Below are 27604 nucleotides of genomic sequence, written 5' to 3' on the forward strand. Positions count from 1 at the left end.
CTTCTGATCAGAGCGCAGATAACACGAAGCTAACGGTCAGTGTGTGTGTGTGTGTGTGTGTGTGTGTGTGTTTGATGAATAGCAGGAAATCCTGGACTGTAAATAAGATTCTGTCGTTCTTTTCTCTTTCCTGAAACTTTCTGCTCTGTCATCACACACCGCTGATAAGACACACACACACACACACACTCACACACACACACACACACACACACACACACACACACACACACACACACACAAACTGCTGACGGAGTTTGTTTAAACTCGTCATCATCAATCAAACGCTGGCCTTCGTCTGAAGCTTCACTTCCTGTTTCATCAGTGAAGACGCTGAAAACGTTTCTCGTCTCTTTGGTGTTAAATTATTATTTTCTTGTTATTTTGTTATTATTCATCTTCATCTTTTAAGCCACTGTGTTTGCTTTGTGTAATACTGTAGTACAGAAGTATTCAAGTATTACAAAGTAATGGAATATAATACTTTCATTGAATTTTTGTCACATTTAAATCAAAGAAAAATAAATTGTCATTGCTGCTTTATTACCATTTTAATGCTTCCTGTCGGCCATCTTTGTGCTCCGTGTGTTTGATGAACATGATTCTTCTTCTTATCAGAGTGATGAAGACCTTCTGTGAGACACTTTGACATCTCGGTCTCAGCTCAGACGAGTTTGGGATTTGTTTTTTGGTCTCCTTCCTGTCTTCGTCCATCGGGGGGCAGCAGAGCGATGGAGGACGAAGTGAATGAAGACAGGAAGTGAATGAAGACAGGAAGTCGCTGCTTGCGACCCTGAACGGAGATCAAACAGCTTGAATAATAAAAAGTGAAATTTATCAGTTTTTTTAGCTTTTATGATCAAACTGTTTTGCTGATCAATCAGTTTTGTTGTTTTTATCATGTGATGGTTTGAATGATGTTCATGGATTTGATGAGAAAAATAAGGAATGAATGAATGAATGAATGAATGAAGTGCTTTTCTCAGACGCTCACTGTCACTGATCAGACCATGTGATCATTCACAGGAATAACTGAAGACTTCATCAAAGCTGTTTGTCCTCACAGACTCGCTCATATTTCACAGATCAAACACAGAATGTTGACACTGATTCAGGTTTATTGTTAAAATTGGATACAAAGAGTGATTTCATCATATTCTTCAATCAGGACGGCGTTTGTTTTCTTTTCTTCCTGAACGAGACACGACGACGATTCCAAGTGAAAATGTCTTCTTCCTGTTGCTGATAATTGTCCTTCCTGTTCTTCTGTCCTCAGGACTTCACGGCCTCGTTAACTGCGGTCAAACTTTGTCCTCTCCTTTCGTTCCTTTCGTCTCGTTGTCTTTTCTCCTCTTTGACAAAAACAGAAAATTCAGATTCAAAGAAAACAGACTTTTGTTGAGTTTGCTGCTCATCGAGCGTCAACCTGCGGCGGACCGACGCTCGTCCAGCATCCTTCACAGATCCCACAGAGAGCAGCCGAGCTCCAGCTGAGAAACACGCTTCTGCACTTCTCCTGACGGAGGCGCTGCAGCTGTGGATCGCTGAAAAGTGTCTCTGTGAATTCGTCCTTCGTGTCCATAAAGTCCATATGTCTTTATGTCAGTTATGTCCAGCGTGGAAACTCCGCCACCGTTAATGTGACGTACTGCAGAGAGACACAGTCGAGATTTCGTTTGACTCAAAATTATCTGTCAAAGCATCTGATGACATCATCAGCGTGAGTCAGAGCTTTTCCGTAAAACAGCTCCCGATTGGTTGAAGGAGAATACAGTAACACCCATCCAAGCCCGACACATCAGTTTGTCTTCAAACACTCGTCTCTTTCATTTGTTTCCAGGTGTGTTGTTGTCTTTATTTGCAGGTGTGTTGTTGTCTTATTTCCAGGTGTGCTGTTGTCTTTGTTTCCAGGTGTGTTGTTGTCTTTGTTTGCAGGTGTGCTGTTGTCTTATTTCCAGGTGTGCTGTTGTCTTTGTTTGCAGGTGTGCTGTTGTCTTATTTCCAGGTGTGTTGTTGTCTTATTTACAGGTGTGCACGTCATTCATGCTCTCGCAGCGCCTGCAGCGGACATAGCAGCACCAGACGAACTTGCACTCGCAGCGCTCGACGTGTCTCACCACGTGTGTGTTGTATCCTCGGCCGCAGCACAGCAGGGTGCAGCCGTCGGAGCCGGTGGAGGTGCGGTTGCAGTGGCGTCCTCTGGTGCCGATGATGCCGCGCTGCTGATCCTCCAGGCAGTAGTTTGGAGACCAGTTGAAGAAGATGAGCTGATGTTTGTCAACGGGGACGCGGCGCGGATTCTTCCTCCTCGTCTTCCTCCTCGAACGATCCGACACCTGAACGCTGCGCTCGTACTGCTCCTTCAGGTACACGCCGACGTGCTCGAAAGGTGCCATCGTCTTCCAACACGTCTTCAACGCACAGGAGCCAGAGATGCCGTGACAACGACAGTGTATGTTCATCTTCCTGTGAACTGCCTGAAGGACAGAGAAGAGAGGACACCGAGTGAAGACATGAAGGACAGAGAAGAGAGGACACCGAGTGAAGACATGAAGGACAGAGAAGAAGAGAGGACACCGAGTGAAGACATGAAGGACAGAGAAGAAGAGAGGACACCGAGTGAAGACATGAAGGACAGAAGAAGAGAGGACACCGAGTGAAGACATGAAGGACAGAGAAGAGAGGACACAGAGTGAAGACATGAAGGACAGAAGAAGAGAGGACACCGAGTGAAGACATGAAGGACAGAGAAGAAGAGAGGACACCGAGTGAAGACATGAAGGACAGAAGAAGAGAGGACACCGAGTGAAGACATGAAGGACAGAAGAAGAGAGGACACCAAGTGAAGACATGAAGGACAGAGAAGAGAGGACACCGAGTGAAGACATGAAGGACAGAGAAGAAGAGAGGACACCAAGTGAAGACATGAAGGACAGAGAACTTCTGGCTCTGCTGTGTCTTTGAGGTTCTTTGAGGTGGACGTGTCTCTGCTGTCTTTCACTTTGTTTATCGTTGAACTTGGACAGAAAGTTTCCGTCCACAGATGTCGGACACGACAGAAAACTTCCTGATGAATATTTGTTCTCAGTAAATATTTTCAAAACATGGACAAAGATTTGAGGAGACATAAGAAGACGTCTGTGTCCTCACCTGTCGTCCCGCCTCACTGTTGTGCTGGTTCATGGCGGCCGCGGTGTACCCTCCTCTGCTTGTCGATATGTTTTTGGTGTTGTCAATGAACCTGCGGCTGAACCAGGTCCCGTACTGGATGTGGTCGGAGCAGCCGCTCCAGTGCCAGCCGTCCGTTGGCGAGACGCTGCTCTGCAGCCGACCGTCGCAGCTGCACTCCGTCAGGTTGCCCTGACTGCACGAGCGCGTGACCGCATGGACCAGCCCCGCCGCCATCACGGCGTAGATAAACGCTGTTTCTCTGGTTCCTACAGGCCGAGAGAGGTGGAGGGTCAGCGTGACATCAGGGAGGGTCAGCGTGACATCAGGGATGGTTAGCGTGACATCAGGGTTAGCGTGACATCAGGGAGGGTTAGCGTGACATCAGGGAGGGTCAGCATGACATCAGGGAGGGTCAGCGTGACATCAGGGAGGGTCAGCGTGACATCAGGGAGGGTTAGCGTGACATCAGGGAGGGTTAGCGTGACATCAGGGTTAGCGTGACATCAGGGTCAGCGTGACATCAGGGAGGGTCAGCGTGACATCAGGGAGGGTTAGCGTGACATCAGGGTTAGCGTGACATCAGGGAGGGTTAGCGTGACATCAGGGTTAGCGTGACATCAGGGTTAGCGTGTCATCAGGGATGGTTAGCGTGACATCAGGGTTAGCGTGACATCAGGGTCAGCATGACATCAGGGAGGGTTAGCGTGACATCAGGGTTAGCATGACATCAGGGAGGGTTAGCGTGACATCAGGGTTAGCATGACATCAGGGAGGGTTAGCGTGACATCAGGGTTAGCATGACATCAGGGAGGGTTAGCGTGACATCAGGGTTAGCATGACATCAGGGTTAGCGTGACATCAGGGTTAGCATGACATCAGGGAGGGTTAGCGTGACATCAGGGTTAGCGTGACATCAGGGTTAGTGTGACATCAGGGATGGTTAGCGTGACATCAGGGTTAGCATGACATCAGGGTTAGCGTGACATCAGGGAGGGTAAGCGTGACATCATTAAGTCCAAATTCAAGAGGAAGAACTCAAATGCTTCCAGAGCTGAATAAAAGCGGTAAAACACTTCAAGCAGCTCGCTGAGAGTGTTTACTTCCTCATATTTACATGTTTCCTGTAAAAGCATGCAGCTAGTGAGGTCAGACCACCAAACACAGCCTCAGAGACCAATAGAGACCAGTGTGACTAAGACAGGGCCGAGGTGGTTTTCTCCTGGGGCTGACTCAGCTATTCAGACTGCTAGCTGCACGGTTAACCGGGATAACTGCTAACAGCTGCTAAGTGTAACAGCTGTTAGCAGTTACTTAAGCAACAAACAAAGATGTCTGTGGAATCAGGGCTGCACCTCATTTAAACTTCTAAAGCGTTTTCATCTGCTTATGAAACCTCCACATGATCTACATCAGCATAAAAGACAGTTTCCATGAAGTTTTTCTGTCTGCATCACAAAGTTAAAGGTGCGTCACTTAAATACCTGGGCTCAGGTGTGTTTGGCCTCAGCTGAGGGTTAGACAGTGAACTAGTTAAACACTAACTAGACTGAGCCTGACAATCTGAGTCTCATGTCAAAAGGCCGCCATACAGAGGACAGAGCCTGTCCTCTGATGCTGCGTCCTCGTCCTCGTCCTCACCGCTCGTCAGCTCGTATCCGAACACCTGGGGCTCGTCCCTGGTGGAGCAGTTCCACCTCTCGTGTCTGAACTGGCTGTGACACTCGGCGATGGCCAGCCGGGCTCCGTCCTGGATGCTGGGCAGCAGGTGCGGCTTCCTCCGGCACAGGTCCCGCTGTCTGTGGCTCAGGGGGAGGTTAGCGCAGCCCAGCTTCTCTGGAAGTCCAGCCGAGGCCACGCCCAGCCACCTGAGGACAACGGCGGCGGTGAGAAAGGACAGGACCTCGTTCGTTGGTGAATGTCACTGCGACAATAATCATTTTAATAAGTCAAACTCAAATTAAATCCTGGAACACCGGTCGGGGTTAGCAGGCCTGGAAGGTGTCGGATGAACTGTCCTTTTCATGGACTAAAGGTCTTGGTTTATTTGGAATCTCTTGACATTTTAACAGTTATTTAATGATGAAGAGGAGCAGCTTCCAGTGCTGAAACTGGACACGAGCATCGAGTTAAAGACAAGCTGTTCAGATAAGATAATCCAGACAGACAGTTTGGCCTAAAGTTCACTTTCTGAACATTCACGTCCAACGAAACACGACATGAAAATGACATTTTACTGGCAGAAGAGCTCCTGAACATGTCTTCAAGATTGTCCTTCAGCCCCAAACAGGAGCCAAACTGCTTTGAGTCCTGGTCCTGGAGCACGAGGCCTGAAAGCTCTTTCAAAAGGAATTTGTTTTTATTGGATCTGACTAACAGATGATGAATCTGTCCCACATTTTGAGACTTTGAGATGAATTCTTGTCTCCACTGAGCGAACAGTTCAGTGACAAGAAAAAGTTAAAGTTCAGTCAAACGATTTTATTTGCACGTGTGCATTTTCAATTTTTGGTGGATCGAAAAATAATAAAATAAAATACAAAAATACCTGAAATAATATCTGAAGCCATAAACTCGCGGTTTCCTAAATGGATTTGGCTTCAGTGGATCTCCGACGTTAAAACCAGCAGATCCACAGGAAACCGCGGAAACTGGACTGTTTTCTGTGAAAACTGTTGGTCCCTGAGGGACGGACCAGACTCTCAGAGGCCTTAATTGACCCTTTTCTGAAGAGTTTGGCTGCGCTGGATCTCCAAAGGGTTCAGCTGAGAACAGACGCGCGTCCGGCGGCTCGACAGAAAAGCGAAACTCCGAGGAAACTGTCAGAAAAGCCAGATTTTAACGTCGTTCGTTCAAAGACTGGATGGATCCGGTTCAGACTTTGATTTACTCCGCGCGCGCTGTGAGCAAACCGTCTCTCTTAAATGGACCGTTTCTTCCCTGAGGTTCGGTCCCGGACCGGCCGGTCATACTTACATCCAGCTGGCCCTGCAGCACAGGGGGCACACGGAGACCAGCAGCAGAGTCAGAGCGCACATGTGTCGGACTCCACAGCTCCGTGTCTCCATGACCTCTTCACCTGTCTGATCCGCCGGTGTCCATCAGCAGGGGTCCCTGTCTCATACTAAAACCCGGTCCAGGAGCGCATTCGTGAATCCTGGACTCGGTGCGTTAATGGTCCTCGGAGCGCGCAGTCCCGCTCTGACTGTCGGTACTGATTTGACGAGGAAGGACCCAGTTCAGCCTCCAGTCCAACTGTGGTCTGCAGGAGATGAGGCAGGACCGTCTGAGTCCCGAACGATCCTCATTGGACCAGCAGAGAATTCATATTCAGCAGCTGACGTCACAGCTGGACGTTGATTGGACGACCAGAAGAATCAAACAGACAAAACGCAGAAAGTTTTCTGGATATTTCTGCTACATTTGATCTATGAAGATTAAAAAGACCTTCAAGGAATAAAACTCTTAACTGAGTGCTTTTTTCTACAGAGTTTGGTGAGAAGGTTCAGTTAATCACAGAGCGTGAGAGAGAGGCCCAAACACCTAACAACAAACCCACAGAGCAAACCAAAGTCCAGTCAAATGTTTGTCAATTTAACGCCATCACATGAAGGGAGCTTCTGATGCCTCGAGCCGATTTTACTTTTGATCCGTGATCGAGACAAAATAGATTCAGTCAACTTCTGTGAGGAAGAACTAATCGATTTTTGAACGGAGTTTGGTGTTGGTGTCAAGATTAATGACGGGGAGACATGAAAGTAACCAAAACAACTATGACCCCAAAATATCAAACCAAACTCCAGTCAAATGTTTGTCACTTTAACTCTGTTAGATATTAAAAATGTGCCCATAGTGGAACAAAATTTAAGACATTTTACATCTGACAGGATGAATTCTGCTAAGAAAATATGAATAATAATAAAAACAGATTTTTGGTTCAGTTTGGCCAATAATAAATGAATGAATGACTATATTTTCCGAAGCGTTCAGTCTCGTTCGTTCTGGGATTTAATCAGAGTTTAAGAAGCTTTATTTTCTGAGTGAAAACAGAATTTTTCATCTGTTTTTTTTTCTCTTCGAACTGAGACGAGTGAGTTCAAATATGAAAAGAAGAAACAGTCACTTTATCACTTTCATGGCAAAGATATATTAAAATGTATAAAGACACAATTTACACAGTTTTTAAAAATAAAATGCTGAAGTTTAAAGTAGAAAAAGTTCAGAAGTGAAGATTCTGAAACATTCATGGAATAAAGTGAAGAAAACGAGTTTTGTTAAAAACGAAACTGATTTCTCGTCTTCACGGGTGAATTTGTTCAGGATAAATTGTGTTTGTGTCCGTTTGCATTCTGGTCAACATTTTGATAAGAAAATAAAGAACAGAGCAGAATCATAACATTCATATAAATATTCATATATTCTGTTTTCCAGCGTGTAAACATGTTGAGAGCTAAAGGCACAAAATACATCTGTAGAAAAATATAGAAAATATAAGCAGAAGGTCACGTAAGACGTTTGTCTCTCATGATCAAGATCATCGAGTCTTTGGTGCTGAAGATTTTCTGATAAACACGATAAAGTCGGTGACTGAGGTATAAAGTCTGTATGTGGAGGCACGAAGAGGCTGATCTGAGGTCAGCGTCAGAGAACACACCCTCTGACTGACATGAGCTAGCACGCATCAAAATACTGAGTACAGAAGTACTACAGAGACCTGGAGCCGGTCTGCAACAGGGACTAGGAAGTACTCATAAGAAGTACTCATAAGAAGTACTGTGCAGTGAAATTAGCAGGTGCACATCAGGAACTCGCTGGCGCACTTTGGTTGGTGCTCAGCAGAATGTGGCTGTAGCATCTGAAGCTAACTCTGCTGAAGCTAACTCTGCTGAAGCTAACTCTGCTGAAGCTAATCTTACTGAAGCTAACCTTGCTGAAGCTAACTCTGCTGAAGCTAACCTTGCTGAAGCTAACTCTGCTGAAGCTAACCTTGCTGAAGCTATCCTTACTGAAGCTAACTCTGCTGAAGCTAACCTTGCTGAAGCTAACCTTGCTGAAGCTAACTCTGCTGAAGCTAACCTTGCTGAAGCTAACCTTGCTGAAGCTAACTCTGCTGGTTCTCAGAAACTTTCGCAGTCATGACAAACTTTCGGTCTTTGCATAGACAAACTGTAAGTTTTCACTTTGGAAGTTTGGTTTTTCTTTCTGAACGTTTCTTGTTTTGTGTTTGACGTTGGACAGAAGGGACGGACAGTCCTGAGTCCTGCAGGACAGAGTGGGACATATTCAGCTTTCAGTCCTTTTCTGTCCTTTCATTCGTCCTCCCCTCCACTGACACCCTGCTAACCTTCAAGTCCTGCCTCAGGTGAATGACACAGGTGAGTCTACGCACACACACACACACACGCACGCACGCACATTCGTTCGTTCAGTTTCTGGTTTTGGGACACAGGCGGCTCAGCAGGATCTCAGAGTACACCTGGTTCACTGGTCCTCTCACGTGATAGGACAAGGCTTTAGGCCACGCCCTCTGCTCTGCATCCAGCTCGGTTGATTGGCTGCTGAGTTTTGATCCTGTTCTGCCAGATCTGGTTCTGTTGGTTGTGGACGTCGTCTCATCTGAAAGTCTGGAGGACCAAAACTTCTCCACCTGTCAGGACAGAAGAAGAGACGCCAACACCTGGTTTGATACCTGCTGACGAATTTTCCAAGTCGTGATATCCACTCAGAAAATCAGCTTGTCTGATTGGTCCAGGACCTTTCTGATCAGGTTCAGACTTGAAAGCTGAAATGTGACTTTTCATTGGTTGACAGCGTTCTCGTCAGCTGAGCTGGAGTTTAACACGCTGCTGCGTTCAAGAGTGAGCTTTGTTTAACAGTGCTTGAAACATGTTGTCACCTGAAACTGGTCTGAACAGAGATTGGACAGAATCAAACGTCCGTCACCTGTTTGTTGGACAGACAGATGTTCACAGCTGCGTCTTAATGCAGTGGAACCAGTGCAGACACCACGGCGCTCTCACTGCTTCCAGTTACAGTCTCGCTAGCTGCTCGTCACACTTTCAGGTCTGACTCCTGGTTCACTTCCTTTCGGGACCCTTTGAGGGATCAAAGGCGCCGTTACCTCGTGAAAGTGGCAGGCACACCGTCCCTGCAGGAACTCTTTGTATCGACCCATGGTGATGCTGAATGTGTCGATCACCTCGTACCCATGATGCTTTGCTGTGGCGATGAGGTTATGGTTCTCTCTGTAGAGCTCCTGGATCTCGGTCTGAAAGAGGTCCAGGTCCAGGTGAAGACAGGGGCCGTTAATTTGACGTGGACGCGGCATCATGTCTCAGAAAACATGCAGAAACGAGAAGCAGAAACGTACCAGACTGAGAGAGCGAATCCCGTCCACAGGAAGGTGGAAGCCCATCCCCAGAGACTTCACCACCACCACCACGTCACCGAGGGACTCTCTGAGGGGTGGACAAGGTGGACGTGTTGTCTTAGTGAGACCTGACACAGACCTGACGGATTTAAACCTGAAGACGTTTTTCATTTTTTATAACTTTATTGATCCTTGACTTTTCATGAAGTGAAAGACACTGAAATTCAAACTTCGTTCACTTTAAATTCTGTCCAGGTGTTTGCGGTCGTGACACGGCGACACTCCGCTGTCACCGCAGGTGTCGGAGCAGCTGCTCACCTGTTCAGCACCTCTCGGATCGTCCTCAGGTGATCGCCGTTGAGCCACTGGACTCCTCCCACCACCAGGACTGTCAGGTTAGAGTTCACCAGAGGTCGTGACCTTTAGGGAAGAAACTCATCAGCACGTAAACATCACGTGACCTTGTTTTCATACCGCCGCTGAGAGCGCCGGCGTCAGTGTTCCTCCTCTCACCTGTCGAGCAGCTGCAGTAGAGCCTGTCTGAACGTGGGTCTCTGGCTCTTCTCCAACCAGAACTGAGGGTAATACGAGTAGCTGACCAGCGTCCGTCCTCCGTTCAGGTTCCTGTAAACCAGCGTGTGGTGAGCCTTCCCCCAGTCCTCCAGACTGGAGTTCACTCGCTCCATCAGGAAGTACATCATCCCCCGATTGGTCGAGTCACCGATAAACAACACCTGAGGGGGGAAGGGATGATTCGCTGATACACCTCGTCCATCAGGACACCGTGTGGACAGACATCCACATGTTGGACCACACACTGACAGTGAAGTGTCATCACACAGACGTCCACCTCCAACCGTCCTCACTTTAAAGTGCTGCTGCTATGACGTCACAGCGATCACATGACCTCACCTTCCTGTCCGTCATACAGTCCTGCAGCAGAGGACGGTGGACTACCGGGTGATAACAGCTGTCTGGTCGCCAGGCGACCTCCCTCCAATCACATGTCCTGTTGTCAGAACAGCTGAGACACGGAACCACCCACCGACCTGAGACAGGTGAGACAGAGGGACAGGTGAGAGGCAGACAGGTGAGAAGTGATGCACACAGTTACTTTAGTTCAAACAGTTTAGTATAAAGTAACAGTTCAGTGAATTTACTTTGTTTGTACACAAAGACGTATAAAAACTACAGTTTTCAGGGACAGACTGATGCGTTAGACACAGGAAGTGACATCAGACCTGCTACGTGTCCTGAGCCGCAGGCCTGAAGTGAACTCTGAGGCTCGATGAAGGGCTGGAGACCGCAGGGCCGATCCGGCTGAACCAGCAAACCACAGTCCTGAAACAGAGTCCAGAACAGGAAGGGGGTCAGTCACAGTGGACACAGAGGACCACTGTGTCCACTGTCCACTGAAACATGATGACATTCACACAAACGGTCGTCCAGCCGTCTCAGGCCGAGGACACGACTCTGAATTACTGACAGATGTCCCAGAATGCAACAGGGCCAGCGAGGTGGCAGCTCCTCAGTCTGATCGATGTCTTATTTGGGAGCAGCGAGCAGCTTCTTCTTCTTGACTTCACGTCTTTCTCCTCCAACCTCTTTCTCTTCGTTTTCACCTATAAATCAAAGCCTTCTTCTTCTTCTTCTTCTTCTTCTTCTTCTTTGTGTCACAGATCTCTGGCGAACGTCGTCCCATTAAACTCTCCTGATCTCAGAGGTCAGAGGTCAAATAAACCCGACCGGCTCGGCTCAGGGGCCCCGTGGGAGCCGCCACGTCTGGCCCCGACTTCAGAGCCGCCGCCGTCACGCACACACACGTCCTCTCAGACACACACTCTTCTTCTTCTGCTGCAGGTTTCGGCGCGGCGGCGTCACATTCTGCACGCCGGCGTCGCAGCTCACAACAAAGTGCAACAAGAAAACTTAACAGGGATTTTCTTGTTCGTACCTGAGCTCAGTGTAAACGCTCAAACAGCCGGGACGCTGGTCTGAGATCAGCCGCCGCCGACCGCCAGAACACACCGAAAGCACTGAGGAACACCAAAAACACCGACGCCGCCTTTCATCCCACAACAAGCGTCCGTCTCAGAGCTCGCTGCCACGTCGACGACTCAGCGCTTTGTCTCTGCTCAAAAGCTTTTCAGAGTAAAACGTCTGAAACGAGACGAACCGTCCTGAAGCACAAAGACACGTCAAAGACAGACAAGAAGACAGACAAACCGAAGACAGAGGACAGAGAAGAAGACAGACAAACTGAAGACAGAGGACAGAGAAGAAGACAGACAAACCGAAGACAGAGGACAGAGAAGAGGACAGACAAACCGAAGACAGAGGACAGACAGGTGAGACGTTTGACCAGGAGAAGAACAGTCTAAGATGAAATCCGTGCTCTTCGTCACAAACAGGATTACTTGTTGTTTTTCTGAATGAAAAGGAGAATAACGATGGTGTTTATTGTGGTGAAGCAGCTGATGAAGATGAGGACAGTGGAGACGAAGACGTCTGCGGCTGGACGTGAACTCTGGTTTTGTGTTTAAATGAATGATTTTGGTGTAAAAGTTGAGCTGAAGAGAAAAAGACGTTTTTTTTTAAATCAAATGAATAAAAGTCTGATTTTTGGACGTTTATGTGACTTTAATCATTTGATTTAATCATTGTTTTATTTATTTATCTGGTTTTTGATTGAGCTGTATATTGATTATTGATTGATTGACTGTTGATTCATGTATCAAAGATACTTAAGACTTCACGCTGTGAACAATGAAAACAGTAGAACTGTGTTCCTGAATGTGTTTTACTGCAGTACTCTGTCTCTCTCGTCCCGCTCAGAGTGGACCTGAATCTCATTTCCTCTTTTCATTTTTCTCACTTGGTTTCGGGCTGTTTGTGTTCAGAGCTGATCTGACGTCAGAGATGAAGTCCATAAAGTTTTTCATAAAAAGTGTCCTGAAAAGTCCTGAAAGACGAGGAAACAGCGTCTCAGTTCAAAGTGAAGGTTTGATTTTGTGCATGGCGTCCAACAGAAACACAGAAATAATCCTCAGTTTGATCAAAGAGCCGAGCTGACGACATGTGACGCTGCAAGAACGCTGCGAGACGATCCGGATCAGGGACAGAGACACACAGGCGTCCTGAAGACATACAGACAGAAAGAAAGAGATTCTGAAGAAAAGTGAGAATCAGATTTAATCTGGTTTGTCCAAACTGTCTCTGTGTCCAAACAGTCAAACAGAGTTTAACCTCATGTGGACGAGATTCACAACAATGTCTTCATTAAGTTTATATGACTGTTTCATCCTGAGTGAGACTTAGATTCAGTGTTTAACTCATCAGGGGTTTGACTTCACTGTGGAGTTTAAATCATAAACGCTGACGGTGTTTACCTGACGGCCAGTGAGGACGCTGCAGGACAGTGAGGACGCTGCAATCACTGTTAGCTCAACAGGCTAAAATCACTGTTAGCTCAGCAGGCTAACATCAGAGCCAAAAAGGCTCAAAGCTGAAGTGTGAAGGACAGAAAAGTTATCTGAGGTGAAGGATGAAAACGGTGGTGACCTGCGGTCCTGGATCTGGTCCATGTGGACCTTCAGCAGAGATCAGATCGTGACTCAGAGATTCAGAGTGATCCTGAAAACCACCCACAGGTTATGTAACGGACTGACTGTGAGGCCTCAGTCCTTTCAGCTCATTGTCCTGATTTTACTTTGATGCTTTGACTGAAGACACGTTGGACTGCAGGACAATCATCTCTGTCTCACACGTCTTTGATCCTTTCTGTGGTTCCAACATTAAAGTGGACTCAGAAACATGTGAAACATCATCGCTTTGTTCTTCCTCACTTTGTCTACCTGTCAGAAGGACTCAGAGACGAGCCTGGCCTGCGTCCTTTGAGGACATCGTCCTCTGGAGTCCACAGATGTCCACACAGTGGATTTGATCAGTGTTTGCTGGTGTGTCAGATGTTGGATGGAGTCGGTTTCTGGTGGCAGACTCAGTTTCTTCTGGTCTGGTTTGGTCTGCTGTTACAGTGAACGTGAGGAATTTACAGGAAATGAGGCACAAATGTTCAAACGGCGTCCAGCTGATGTTTTCTGCTCGACTGAAACCACGAGAGAACAAAAGGCTCCAAGTCTTCAGTGTGAAACGCTCAGAGCTCGTTTAGCGCCGCAGAACGCCGTTTGAGGGATCCTCCTGCTTCAGCCGCTCGCTCGCTCAGCCGTCTGCTGTTTGTTCCCTAAATCACTTCCACGTGTTCCCACAACAAACCAGACAAACCAGCACAGAAACACAAAAACACAAACGTCCATTTCTGACACTTCAAAGGTTTTTTCTTCATGAATCACTTCCTGCCCCGCCCACAGCGCCCAGCAGCCAATAGGAAAACAGCTGACCTACCTGCAGGAAGCTGCACATCACGTGATCTCCGAACGTGGGCAGGCTGGGCCGGCTTTCGCGGAACACGTAGACGGTATAGATGGTCATGACGGCGGGCTCCCGCTCGCCATCGTTCGTCACCAGGATGCTGATCCTGCTGTTGCCGAGGCCGACCGGGTAGTTTGCCATCCTGAAGAAAAAAGCCTGTCAATAACCCGTTCTGTGAGGTCAGGGGTCAGAGGTCAGGGGTCAGGGGTCCCGGTCTCACCTGGGGCCTCGGTGCTCGTCCAGGTGGACGCGGCAGGCCGGACTGACGGTCTCCGGCCGGATTCGAACCGTCACCGTGTCAAAGGTCACTTCAGCCCGATACTCCTTCACCCGGGGGCTGAAGGTGGGGGTCAGAGCGAGGGGGGGGTCGGTGTAGATCTGTCTGAGGTGGGGGTCCACACAAGGACCTGAAAGACACACCAGTTAAAACCAGTAACGAACCCACGTCGAGTGACTTCACTTCCTGTGGAGATCATGCCGTCCACTGTTGGACCGCAGGCCGCCCGTTGGTCAACAGTGCTGTAGTAGTTGTACTGATGGTTGTGTGAGCAGTTCTCACCTTCATCCTGTGAAGAAGACCACGCTGACTCCTGATTGGCCAGTTCCTCCATCTCTTCAGCTCTGTGGGAAACATGAAAGCTGTCGTTCATCTGTCACTGAGCAAGCTGCTGATTGGTCCACAGCTTCCAGACGGGCTGGACTCACCTGTAGCTCTGGTTTCTCTGGAGCTCGTAGAACCGACTGATCCTGATCAGAAGACCAGAGACGCTGGAGGAGGAGGAGGAGGAGGAGGAGACGCTGGGATACAACTACAGAGAGAGAACAAACAGTCACAGTCCTGTTCTGATGAGGACAGTCCACCTGAGGCCCCTCATGAAGGTCCTGATCCTGCTGGATCTCATGCTTTGATCAGGAAAACCAGGAAAAGACCAAGACCTGATTCACAATGAGGCGAAACGGATCCAGTTCTGAGCGTCTTCAGTCTGGAGACACAGAGTGAAGGACATCATTGACTCAGAGTCTCAGTCTGAAGACACCGGTTGTCTGTCTTACTGTCAGAGGACTGAACCGTCCAGTTTGACAGAGAGCAGATAAAGTGCTGAGTCAGCTGGACGGTCTTCAGATGAGACAGAACGTTTCATCGGCGTCTCTCTTTGAACTCTAAATATTTAACTGGACAGACTGAGACTCTTGAGACAAATGATGGACATGTTTCCAAATCTGAGGACATTCAGAGTCAAACCAAGGAGACTCTTGAAAGAGTGAGTGAACAACACGAGTTTGATGTTGACGTGAGATGATGACATCAGAAATACTTGAGCGTACAAACATTTAGACTGCAGGATGCAAAGTACACGGCGTGTACTTCATCGGGAGCGTGTACTTGTACACAGTGAGTGCGAGCTGGCCGCAGGATGTTTACCAGTCGAAAAGCTGAAGGCGTCTTCATGCGCCGCTGAAACTGCAGCAGAAGAAGAAAGTCGTCCTCTGACAGACAGACGCTGTGTGTCCCTCTGCAGCCGCCGTCCTGACCACAGACAGACAAAGGACGGGGACGCAGTTCAAAGTGATGATCTCATCAGTTTCAGCTTTCTGACACGGAAACATGAAACAGATTCGTTTTCTCTGTAAAGTCAGCTGTGTGTCGTCTCACCTGTCTCACCTGTGCCTCTGAGGACAGGGGCGTCTCTGAGGACAGGTGTGTGTGAGTCGGCAGCAGGAAGTGCAGCGTGTCCTCCAGGATCAGGTCTTTGGTGATCTGTCCCTCAAACGTGTCCTCCTTCAGAGGAGAAAACGTCAGATCAGTGTCCACCTGAAGAAGACAGACATCATGAGTGTGAGACGAGCTGCTGACCTCTGGTGGACGTTTACCGTCAGTTCACCTGAAGAAGACAAACCACCTGAGACTGATCCCAGTACAGTTTGTTCACTGCTGATCTGTTACAGAGAAAGAACAAGTGGTGTGAAGATTCAGCCATTTAAAGAAGTAATGTCCTCCTCTGAGGAAGAACAGGGGGTGAGGAAGGAAAGGAGGTGAGGAAGGAAAGGAGGCGAGGAAGGAAAGGATAAGAGCAGGCACAGAGGCAAATGAAGAGAGTGAGAAAGCAAAAAGGAAGTAGGAAAGGTGAAGAAGAGGTGCGAAGGTGAGGAGGAAAGGACAGGAAATGAGGAGTTAGGGAAGAAGGGGGAAGGTGAGGAAGCAAAAGAGGGGGCAAGAAAAAAAACAAGAGTTAGTTGTAATAGAAAGGAAATGATGAAGATTTCCTCAACAGAAGGAAAGGAAATGGGAAAAGGAAATAAGGAGACACAAAGTGAAAGAAGGAGGTCAGGGAAGGAAAGAAGAAGAGGAGGTAGGAAAGGAAAGAAGGAAACATTGTAAAGGAAACAGGATGCAGACGAAAAGTTACTGAAACAATAATTCAACATTTTTATTAACTCTAAGAAATCCTGAACCAGGTCTGAACAAATCTCTCACCTGCCTGTCTCTCACCTGTCTGTCTCTCACCTGTCTGTCTCTCACCTGTCTGTCTCTCACCTGAACGTTACACAGATAAAGGAGCGGCCTCTCTTACCTGGACAACGACAGGTGTGATGGAGCCGCTGAAGAGCAAAGTGAAGGTCAACAGCTGGTAACACAACACACACCTGAAACAATCAATAATCAATAATTCAGTCTGACTGGATCAAAAGATTGGAAGAGAAGTGATTGGACAGTGCACTCAGGTGTGGACATGTCGCAGCTGCAGAGACGTGAAGTGATGAAAACATCGTCCACAGAGTTCCCTGTTTGTCTTTCACCTGTTGAGCGTTTGTTGCCTCTCATTGGTCGATGCAGCAGCCTGTAGCACTTCACCTATCACCTCCTTCACCTGCCCCAAAGCATCATGGGACGTCCTTGGTCCCAGCTGCTGCAGCAGGAAGTTCCAGAGCTGAGACAGGAAACGGAGAGTTAAAAAGAAACTAATCATGTAGGAGGAGGAGGGGGAGGAGGAGGAGGACGGGGAGGAGGAGGACAGGGAGGAGGAGGAGGAAGGGGGGGATGAGGAGGAGGAGGACAGGGAGGAGGAGGAGGAAGGGGGGGATGAGGAGGAGGAGGACAGGGAGGAGGAGGAGGAGGACGGGGAGGACGAGGAGTTTCAGACACAGTCATCACTTGCTGTGATGGTAGTAGTAGAAGTAGTAGTAGCACTGCTGTATACTGCAGAAAAAGTATTTCATCACAAATCATGTATTTAAAATATTACTGGAGTAAAAGTACAAAGTATTACTGTGAGTCCATCAGCTCTGGAAGGACAAATGAGTGTCTTTCACAGAGCGAAGGACAGTTTAAAGCCTGTTTCCTGTTTCTGATCAATATCTGATCGATCAGCACTGACGATGAGACAAAGAGACAGAAAGACGACTTTTGAACACGTCAGGAATACTACTACGAATACTACTACTAGTAAGAAGAGGAATACAGGTGTTTCACCTTTGTGGCCCGCCCCCTCTGCTCCTGATTGGTCATCACCACGCTGATGTCATGCAGGAAGGAAGTCAGTGGGTTCACTGAGGTCACCAGGACGTAAACATTCACCATGGCAACCAGAGCAGGAGGCGGGGCTCCGACAGGTGAGCGACTGTGAGAGAGAAGAGGATGAGCGTACACAGCAGGTGTACTTATCTTCAGGTGATCTGCCTGAAGCTCACCTGTCGGCTCCCACAGAGTCCTGAGGAAACTGCAGCTTGTGATTGGTCGATCCACAGGAGTATGGCCTCATGGGTAATTCAGATCCTGATGGACATGAACAGGTAGGACAGGTTAGACAGGTAGAGTCTGTCGGTGGTGAACCTTCAATATAAACTCGATTCACTCACCTGCACAGGTCACATGTGGACTGTTTCAGACTCACCTGTCAGGTGTGAGTGAGTGTAGAGGCGACAGAGACCTCCACCCGCATCAGAAAATGCCTCCATCACCCCGGGCAACAAGTTCACCTGAGGACACAGAGGGACTGGTGAGTTCACTACAACTCAGGTAACACTGTCTCTGATTGGCTGAGCACCTGTTCAGGTGAGTCTCACCGTCTGATGATGCTGCAGGTGAGAGAAGGAGATTCTCCTCAGACAGCTTCTCTCTGAACTGCTGAGACACAGCAACAGGCTCCACCCATTCACATCTGTAACCACGGAGACACAGACAGGAAGTCACACCTGTAACCTGAAAACCTGAACTTTTAACTTTACTGATGATGTTGAGACAGACAGACAGACAGACAGACAGAGGGAGGAGAGACAGGAAGGCGTCTGTCCAAACATGGACTCACACAGAAACATGAGGAAGTGATCGTCAGCTAACAGGAAATGTTGGACAACAACGACGACAACAACAACAGCAACAACAACAACAACAACAACAACAACAACAACAACACAGTCTAAACTGCAGACCAGTAACACCAGTTCACAGGAGCAGCTAACGGCTAATGCAGCAGACTGTCAATGGAGACACTTTAAGTGCTAATGGTCTCACAGCTAGCTCGCTGTCTCCATGGTGGTGGGGAGAGACGGGGGTCCTCTGCCTGAAGAGCAGCTGGTCCCTCTGTGATTTACGAGGGTTATAAAACACTAACAGTCTCTTTCTTCTTCTTCACCTGCTGGCACAAACATCAGATCCCGTCCCCCGTTTACTAGCTCAGGACAGGCAGACGCAGCTGTCAATCATCTGACACACCTGTTCTTTAGACAGTGACATGTTTTCTTTCACGTCACAGTAAATGTATTTACATCTGTGTGACTTCATACTGAACAAACATCACATTCACGACTCCTGTTTTATATTTATATTCTTATATCTGTCTGGGATTAACAGGTCGAGGTTTGGAATTACAATTCCCATCACACCTTGGGAGGTGCAGGTAGAGGCATGACATAGTGAGTTCGCTGCTATACAGCCTCGTTCTTTTGAGCCATTTCAGTGAATCTATCCTGTTAATAGAGTGCTCAATTAGCTGTTAGCAGCTCCTGTTAGCTCTTAGCTGTTAGCAGCTCCTGTTAGCTCTTAGCTGTTAGCGACTCCTTTCTCTGGCAATGTGCGATGAATCACACAAACCAGCCGTTGACCTTGTAACAGAAGTCTAAATGTTCATACAGCAGAAGCTACAATCAGAGCTAACAAAGTCAGTGAGAATGAGGTGAACTCAACTACACAACAAATACAAACAAATCCTAAACACAACAAACAAAGAAAACACTCAAAACAAGAAGCTTATCAGAGAGCAATGTTTGGGGTTCCCCCCTCCGGTGTGCAGGGGCCCAGCAGAGGGCACTAATGTTCCACAACAGAAGCTTCTTTTTCACTCAAAGTCAAGTCACTGTTATTTTAAAGGACCTGATGTCACCGTTCTTTTCAAAATAAGATGTTTCTGTCATTTCCTGTTCAGAGTCAACAAACTTGAGAGAAACAAAAAAGTTTTACAGGTGGACAGAAAATCTACAGGGGCATATTTGGTCCATTTTCAGCTTTAACTATGTCTTTGAGTCTCTCTCTCTCTCTCTCTCTCTCTCTCTCTCTCACACACACACACACACACACACACACACACACAGTTAGTCTGAGGGAAGTTTGTCCACTTTGACCTGCAGCTGCACAGGAAGTCTCCACCCAGCGCGCACACACACAAAGATATAAAAGCAAATACACACACACACACACACACACACACACACACACACAAAGATATAAAAGCAAATACACACACACACACACACACACACACACACACACACAAAGATATAAAAACAAATACACACACACACACACACACACACAGATATAAAAACAAATACACACACACACACACACACACACACACACACACACACACACGCTTGTATACATAACTTATGGGGACATTACATTACATAGACTTGCATCCTGGAAAGTTGCTCAAAACCACTACATGCCTCACCTTAAACTTAACCTTAACCTTAACTTTAACCTTAACCTTAACTTTAACCTTAACCTTAACCTTAACTTTGACTTTAACTTTAACTTCAGTCTTCATCCTAAACTTTAATGATTTACATTATGTGGACCTGCATGTTGTCCCCATGAGGAATGTGACTGTGTAAACACACTTATGTCCCCACAGTGTAAGGAATACATACACACACACTGAAGAACTGATAGTATGACCACACACACATTAACAACAGCAGCGGCTGCAGCGCCCCCTCAGGTCCGACAGTGAACTGTTACCGTGGTTTGTCCTCAGGAAGCTGCTGGTCTCGGCATATCTGGACAGCTGCACCTCGTAGTCCATCTCCTGCAGAACCCGCTGGTACAGCTGGACCTCCGTGTCCGAGACCGGATGTCGACCCGTCAGAACCACGGCCTGACGGCGCCGAGGCTGCGGCTGTGGCCGGACCTGAACCTGAGGAGACAGAGAAACAAACACACTCATGTTAATGATTTACCTCCAGGGTGATGAAAGTTCTGGATCAGGTCCAGGATGCGTTTAGCCTAGCTTAGCACAAAGGCTGGAAGCAGTTGAAGCTGCTAGCTGGTGTTGTGCTGGGCACAGTTAGCTAACATATGCTACAGTGTGTTAGCGTTCTGAAGCTGATGTTAAAGCCGAAATGTTGGACCTGTTCGTCACTTCTTGTCCATGAAAATGTGCTGAATCAGCAGGTTTTATTGTTGTGATCATGTGACCCTCGAGCTCACGTCCCTCCGTCTGTTGCTGTGGATTCTTCAGGGTCTCGTTTCAGTCTGTGATTGTTTCCATCTGACAGGAAACGTCAGAGCTCAGTCACAGAGAGGGAAAGCAGCGGCCTCCTGCTCGCCATGTTTCCGTCCCAGCAACAACAAACACGCTTTCTTCTTCTGTGGGAGGAATAACAGAGCGCTCGCAGCCTCCTCTTCCTCTCTCCGTGAGTGAGAGCAGGCTCAGTTTACAGGGAGACGGGGAGGATGAGGAGGAGCCTCGTCCTTCAGGCCGTTCAGATCCTGAACCAGAACTAACAACGAGCCTGTTTCTACAGGTTTGATTATGTTCGAACGAGCCGCCGACGTGTTTACGTGCACTTTAACGATGAATCAGTCACCTGATACGAAGCTGTGGTCTGACTGAGTGTGTGTGCGTGTGTGTGTGTGTTTCAGATAACATGAACTAAATATAAGCCCTGCAGGGTTCAGTGCCGTCAGCTCTGCAGCACCAAATGTTTGACATTCAGGGATTTCCTCTCATGGATCGTTGGTTTCTTCTGGTTCATCGATGATCAGGCTCTCAGTGCTGGACCTCCACTTCCCATCATGCTCGGGGGATGTAAACAGGAAGAAATATGTTGCCATGGAGACAGTCAGTCAGATGTGAGCTGTTTCCATTCAGTCAAAGTGTCTCCATTAACAGTCTGCTGAATTAGCTGTTAGCAGTTAGCTGTTAGCAGCGTACGTGTTGATGTGCAGACTGAATCACTGTGATACTGAAGAAAACTTAAAAACATGGAGGTTCTCAGGGAGGTTCTGCAGAGTCTTCTTCTCTGGTGTCTGGAGGTTTGTTCTGATTGGACATCAGAGATAATGATCTCCACAGGAAGTGATGTCACGCTAAGTGATGTGTTTCCTGATCTGACTGATGTGACTGACCTGGTGCTGAAGGAGCTTCGTCCCCTGAGGACACGTGTTTCTGAGAACATGTCCTGCTTTGATCAAAGTGTCCTGCAGAAGGTTCAGATGTATTTCTGGTTCCTGGAAACGGAGACAGAGTGACGCCTCCTGTTCGTGCCTGTCAGTTTGTAACACACGTCTCTTAAGTAAAAATCAAACAGTATATTAAGGGTGAACCTTAAACGTGACGTGGACTGATGAGACGCACCAGCAGGTGAAGGACGAAGGATCCGGGTGAACGGGGCCTGTGAGGAGACTCAGGCTGAAACCTGAAGCTGGGTCAGTGAGTTTGTTTGAAACCACAGAAGAAGAAAGTCGTGCAGCTGAGCAGACTGAAGCTGAACTGTGCTGAACTTTGTCCTCACGGCGTCCTCCTCGTGTCTTTGTCCACTTCTGATCTGCAGTCAGTTCGAGTCCACAGTCTGAAGAGAAGCTGGCAGACTTTGTGTTTTCAGTCTGACTTCAGCCTCTTTTCTTCCTCTCATGGACGACGGAGGCCAACAAACGGCCAAGAGAAGAAAATCTGTCAGAGTTTCAGTCGACTTCAAGTTAAAGATCAAATAAAACCAGTCGTTTTCCTTATGTGTTGATTTTTATTCAACTGGAACGACTGGGAAATGAGTCAAACTTTAAATGGTTTTAGTGTTTAACACCTGATCCAGGATCTGCAGCTGACACATAAAGGTAGAGAAGGAAATACTCAAGTAAAGTACAAGTACCACAAAGTGATACTGAAGTACTCAGTCTGAGAGGTTGGGTCTTCCTCATCTCAAGACGACGAAACTGAACTTTGTGTCCACAAACAGAAACACTAACGAGGTCTCATACCACAGACCGCTCAACCGAGGCACCATCATCAGCATCACATGACCTGAGACTCCGATCACATGACCGGCCTGAACCATCATCTGTTGGCACGCTGCTAACACCACATCACAGACACTGAGGACAGACACCCAGGAGACAAACATGTCCATCAGCTGCATTTTGTAGGAAACATTCCTTGTTTGGTGCGCACACACACACACACACACACACACACACACACACACACACACACACACACTGTACAGCGTCATCTGACTTGAAGTGTGTGAACCATTAAAACTTCACAAACGTTCAGTCTGGAGTCAGTTTGTTGCTCGGAAACGTCTGCAGCTCTGTCCAATCAGAGCAATCAGCTGTGTAAACAGGAAGTCACTGCAGCATAACGAGCTGGCATGATCTCCAAAATCTGCAGTTTTAGAGGCCAAAAGACCAACATGGAAGGTTTTTCTTTGGACCTTTTTAAGAAACCAGCAGCAGCTTTTCTCTAAAAATAGATCTTTTCCTTCTATTTTTAGCTCAGGAGACAGACGGCGTCCATGTTTACATGTTACAGTGGTCTAAATGCTCCTGGACAAACTGACATAAATTCACTTCATGTGGAGTCTGAACTCCATTCACAACACAAACGTTTCAAATGCTGGACTGCTGCTTTAAAGGCGAGCAGCTGTCGTCACCTCAGACCTCCAACGTCTCACTGCTGCAAGGAGACAAAGCAAACAGAGACAGGAGGGTCAGCTCCAGTTTGACCAACCACACCTGACCACATTAACAGCCTGACTCTGTGTGTGTGTGTGTGTGTGTGTGTCAGCTGTCAGTTCACGCTCAGTCATCTGTCAGGAACTGTATCCTCCACTGATTAATGATACAAATATTTGGATCTGGGACACTGAGGACCAGGACACACTTAAAATACCCAACACACATACTAACAGGATACTCTGATTCTGATTGGCCCCTCCAGCTGTCTGTCATCCTGCAGTAAAATAAAACCTCTTGCACGCGGCCATTGATCCCCTCATAATCTAAAAATACTGCAACAATGAGCCAGCAGGAGGTTTGACCCAGCAGGCTTCCTTTCTCTGTTACAGGCAGACGGCCCATTCAAAAGTCCATTTGAAAATCTGTCGTTTTAAAGTCGCCTCGCTGTTGAGGAGTCAGTCGGTCAAATCAAACAGCACTCACTGTTTTATAGCAGATTTTTAACTTTGGCAAAGGTTTTTGGTCCGACTGTGTTGGAATAAGATGGTCATCAAGTGATAAAAGGATTTAAAAAATAAACTATTGTTTGATTATATTTATGCCAAACTTCTGATAATTATATTTACCATTATTCTATTTAAGTTTTAATCTTCAAAGCCCTCCTTCTGAAGAAAGTTTGGTGATATACTAGTTTTGTCCATAGATGAATCCATCTGGCTTCAATTCTGTTCTATTCAAGTCAAAGACTGTATATATATATATACACATCAATATACATATATATATATATATATATATATACATATACTAATGTTATATTTAACATGAATTCACGAGAGTCTGAAAAAGGTAAGTTCATGTCGTCATTCTGTTCCACTGTTTGGTTAAACTGAAATAAAATGTTCTTTTGTTTGATGCCTCATTTACCAGAGGATCTGAAAAGTCGGAAAAGTAAGAACTCCAAATGACCGAATTTTGAGGGAAGTTTGGTGATAAACTCGTTTCCTCAAACTTTTCACAAACATCTTGACTTTAACCAAAAAAGTAAACACATGAAAAAGCTGAATTCAAAGTCTGAGTACGAGCTTTTTCCAGAGCTTTCAGCCCTCCTCATGGTCCTCCGCTACATGCAGCTGAAAGCTCTGCAGGTCACAGCAGTAGCAGCAGCAGCATCACCGGAAGCACGCGCACACCTGGGCGCAGGTTAAACTCACCTGTGCGTGTCTCTGTAAAGCCTCCAGAGTAGAAATGAACCTCCTGGTCTCCTCCATCTGGACTTCATCTGCCGGCTTCCTGCTTCGGATGTCGGTGGCGGGCTGCTGCTGTCCGGACCGGAGGCGGTTCCGGGCCACCATCAGGGTCTGGTAGAAGAGACAGACCGCGACCCCCAGCAGCAGCAGCGGGCCGGAGCAGGACCGGCGGCGGAGCAGCATCCCGGCTTCCCTCAGAAGGAGTCCGCCGGCTGAGGCCAGGAGGCACCGCATGACACGGCCGATCCTTCACTTCACATTCCTGAGGGGTTCACCTTCATCCCTCATCTTCATCACCTTCGTCCCCTGGTTTCAGGTTCACTTTGCCTCAAACATCAGTGTCAGACAGTTCGTTACTGACAGTTTTATTTCAGAAACTCTCTTTGATTTTTCCGGATCTACCAGTGAATCTGAAGGAGCCTGAAAACGTCTGAACTTACGTTGGAAGTCCAGAAAACTTCAGCTGATGACCAAACCACAAGTGAAAAAGGTTATTTTTCTTTGTGGTTTCAGGTGTTTGCTCGTTTCATGAACGCATCTCGGCTGGAAAGTGATTCAATGCGACAGTTTTACTGTAAAAATGAGCCTTTCAATCGATCACATCGACGCCGGATGTTCCAGAGGATCCACGGGAGTCTGGAAAACTACGAGCTCATGTTGAGAATCCGGATCAATCAGACTTTAAAAGGCCTTGATCCTGCAGTCTGCGCTCTGCGCGCAGCGGATGGACCGAGAACAGGCAGAGAGCCGCCGGGACGCGCGCAGCCGAGCTGCATCTCCATGTGTCTCCAGAGACAGACGACCAGAAGACACCTCAAAGACAACACGTCTGCATTCAGGCGAGTGTCCTCCTGCTTCGTCTCAACCCAGAGCTTCAACTTCAGCGTCTGTGCCGAACACCGACGTCCTGTCACTGGATGAAAAGTCTTGACGGACTCTTGACGGGACCGTCAGAACAATCCGTCCACAGTCCGTCCACAGTCCGTCCAACTGCGCGCTTCCGTCCACAGCTCGAGGTGAAAGTGGAGGAGAAGCTGCTGAAGTGTGGTGGCGTCAGTTAAAACGCAGCAGCGCGGTGGAGTCAGTCAGACCATCTGGTTTGAGTTAAATCCAGCAGAGGAGGAAAAAGGAGCCTCAGTCCTCACGTTTCAGTCCGTCCTCCGCTGGAGGACTGGAAGCTGGACGCACTCTTCTTCTGCGCTTTGTTTTCCACTCAAACAGGATGAAGCTCACAGCTTTTCTCCCTTTTTCAGTCCGGACAGAAAAACTGCTGCTGCTCTGTAGGAGGTCAGAACCTCCTCACCCTCCTCCTCCTCCTCCTCCTCCTCCTCCCTCCTGCTGAAACACTCTGAAGGCTGAGTTATTTCTGGAAGACACACAGACCGTGTGTGTGTGTGTGTGTGTGTGTGTGTGTGTGTGTGTGTGTGTGTGTGTGTGTGTGTGTGTGTGTTAAGGTCAGTGAAACACGTTTAGAGTCTCTTGTAAAACTCAGCAGAGATGAAGTATTCAGATATGGTAAAAGTACTAACACCACACTGTAAAAAATACTCTGTTACAAGTAAGAATCCTGCATCCAAAGTAAAAGTATGTCAGTATAATGAGGAAAAAGTACATGAAGTATTGAAAGTCAGAGTACTGAGTGCAGTAAAGTGTCCCCTGTGTCTGTTGTCCTCTTGTCTCTGGTCTCTTTAGATCATTGTGTCCTTTTCATTCTGGATCAATCAGCTGATCGATTAATGGACTGATCGATTCAGCTGAACTGAACTTTATGAGAACGTCAGATTTTTTAAACTCTTTACATGTTTTAATGTAAAAATCTTCATTAGTAAAGCAACGAAAGCTTCAGATAAACCCAGTGAAGTACTCATGTAATGTACAAGTACCTCAAAGTTGTACTTAAGTACTTGAACAAACTGCTTTATTGAACTCAATTCTGAACTTTCTAATGTCAGAAATCAAACCTCCAGTTATTGTTATTAGTACTGCACTGTGTACTACAGGAGTAGTACTGAGCACATATCCAACACTACATGAAACAGTGTATCCTATATAAAAAAACTACCACTGTATACTGCACACAGCTCACCTGCTCACCTTTCATTCACTTCCTACAGTCCTGATTCCATTCATTCACAGACCACAAGCTGAACATACCTGGATCATCGACACCTGAGGGCAGGAAGTGGCTGCTGTGTCGTCGCTCGTCCAGGTGTGAACACACATCTGTCCGTTCATGAATCATCATCTCAGTTTACTGCAGAAGAAAACATAAAGGTTACAGGTGCAGCGTGGAGGACGTTCACCTGTCACCTCACCTCTGGATCCTCGTGGTGGGTCCCGGCAGTGGATGAAGGTTCTGTTGGTTCTCCGTCAATAAGTCAGAAGTTATGTTCTGTGAACTCTTAAGAACACTGCGATCACTCTTAAAGAACTGTTTCAACTTGTTGTCCTCACTTCAACCTGAACACACCTGAACACACCTGAAGGAGTCCAAACTCAGCATGGATCCATCCAGCATTCAGACTGAACTCTGAGACCTGATCCAAACGATCAATCCAAAGTATTGATCCAAACACAGACCCACCATGACGGCTCCTACTGAGATTACCAGTGAAGCCTCCAGTCTGGCAACTCGGTCAACACCATCAGCCAGAGGTGACCATATATGGACGTGAGGGTGGAGCTGCTGCGCCTCCGTCCTAACGGCTGTGACTGAGGACCTTCTGTGGTTCTGATGCTCTGCTTTATCTTCTGCTTCACTCCAAACAGGACCAGAATTTACTGAATGAAAAGACTTAAACTGATGACCGAGACCACAAACACATCATGAACCTGAGGTCATAACTCACCTGAGGAGTCACTCTCCCTATCAATCAATCAAAGCCCTCTCTGCAGCAGTGGTGTCGCCCCCTGCTGGCCATCATACCATCCAGCATCGTCCTAACTTCTTTGTCGACCCTTCAGACTGAGATCCTGTAGAGGAGGGAGGTCTCACTCTGCTCAACCACAGGCTGTTCAGTGGAGCTGCAGAGTGGAGCGTCTTCCCTCACACAGGATCTTTGATCACTTCACTTCATTAGCATTTGAACAGGTGAGTGATGTCACCTGACTGCAAACCTTCAGCTTCACACCCACACCACACGCACACCTGCAGCCCCACAGGTACCAGTGGTCTGACAGGTGAGCTGTCAGGTGAACCGAGAGACAGAC

At 47.4% G+C, this 27604-nt stretch overlaps 2 protein-coding genes across 3 annotated transcripts; both read right to left on the minus strand.

Moving 5' to 3' along the window:
- Nucleotides 1-1102: 1102 nt before the first annotated feature.
- Nucleotides 1103-6427, minus strand: wnt16 (wingless-type MMTV integration site family, member 16). Its single transcript, XM_076722153.1, has 4 exons — nucleotides 6145-6427; nucleotides 4810-5036; nucleotides 3151-3437; nucleotides 1103-2477 (listed from the first exon to the last, which is right to left on the minus strand). Exons 1-4 carry the CDS (start codon nucleotides 6234-6236, stop codon nucleotides 2019-2021), a joined length of 1065 nt encoding a protein of 354 aa, XP_076578268.1. The 5' UTR covers nucleotides 6237-6427; the 3' UTR covers nucleotides 1103-2018.
- An 869-nt stretch (nucleotides 6428-7296) lies between these two features.
- cped1 (cadherin-like and PC-esterase domain containing 1) lies at nucleotides 7297-25630 on the minus strand. Of its 2 annotated transcripts, XR_013075816.1 has the most exons (23): nucleotides 24359-25630; nucleotides 20208-20382; nucleotides 18032-18126; nucleotides 17860-17944; nucleotides 17657-17741; nucleotides 17439-17586; nucleotides 16766-16896; nucleotides 16540-16612; nucleotides 15621-15779; nucleotides 15390-15494; nucleotides 14672-14775; nucleotides 14526-14587; nucleotides 14187-14373; nucleotides 13940-14108; nucleotides 10780-10879; nucleotides 10451-10587; nucleotides 10052-10272; nucleotides 9857-9958; nucleotides 9539-9626; nucleotides 9290-9436; nucleotides 8185-8815; nucleotides 8125-8154; nucleotides 7314-8079 (listed from the first exon to the last, which is right to left on the minus strand). XR_013075816.1 is itself a non-coding variant. In XM_076721751.1 (21 exons), exons 1-21 carry the CDS (start codon nucleotides 24626-24628, stop codon nucleotides 8594-8596), a joined length of 2865 nt encoding a protein of 954 aa, XP_076577866.1. In that variant the 5' UTR covers nucleotides 24629-25630; the 3' UTR covers nucleotides 7297-8593. The 2 variants fall into 2 exon arrangements, 1 of the variants encoding a protein (XP_076577866.1); XM_076721751.1 differs by having other exon boundaries at nucleotides 7297-8815.
- Between the last annotated feature and the right edge of the window lie 1974 nt (nucleotides 25631-27604).

This window comes from Chaetodon auriga, chromosome 22, assembly GCF_051107435.1.
Source record: "Chaetodon auriga isolate fChaAug3 chromosome 22, fChaAug3.hap1, whole genome shotgun sequence".
Taxonomy (NCBI): Eukaryota; Metazoa; Chordata; class Actinopteri; order Chaetodontiformes; family Chaetodontidae; genus Chaetodon; species Chaetodon auriga.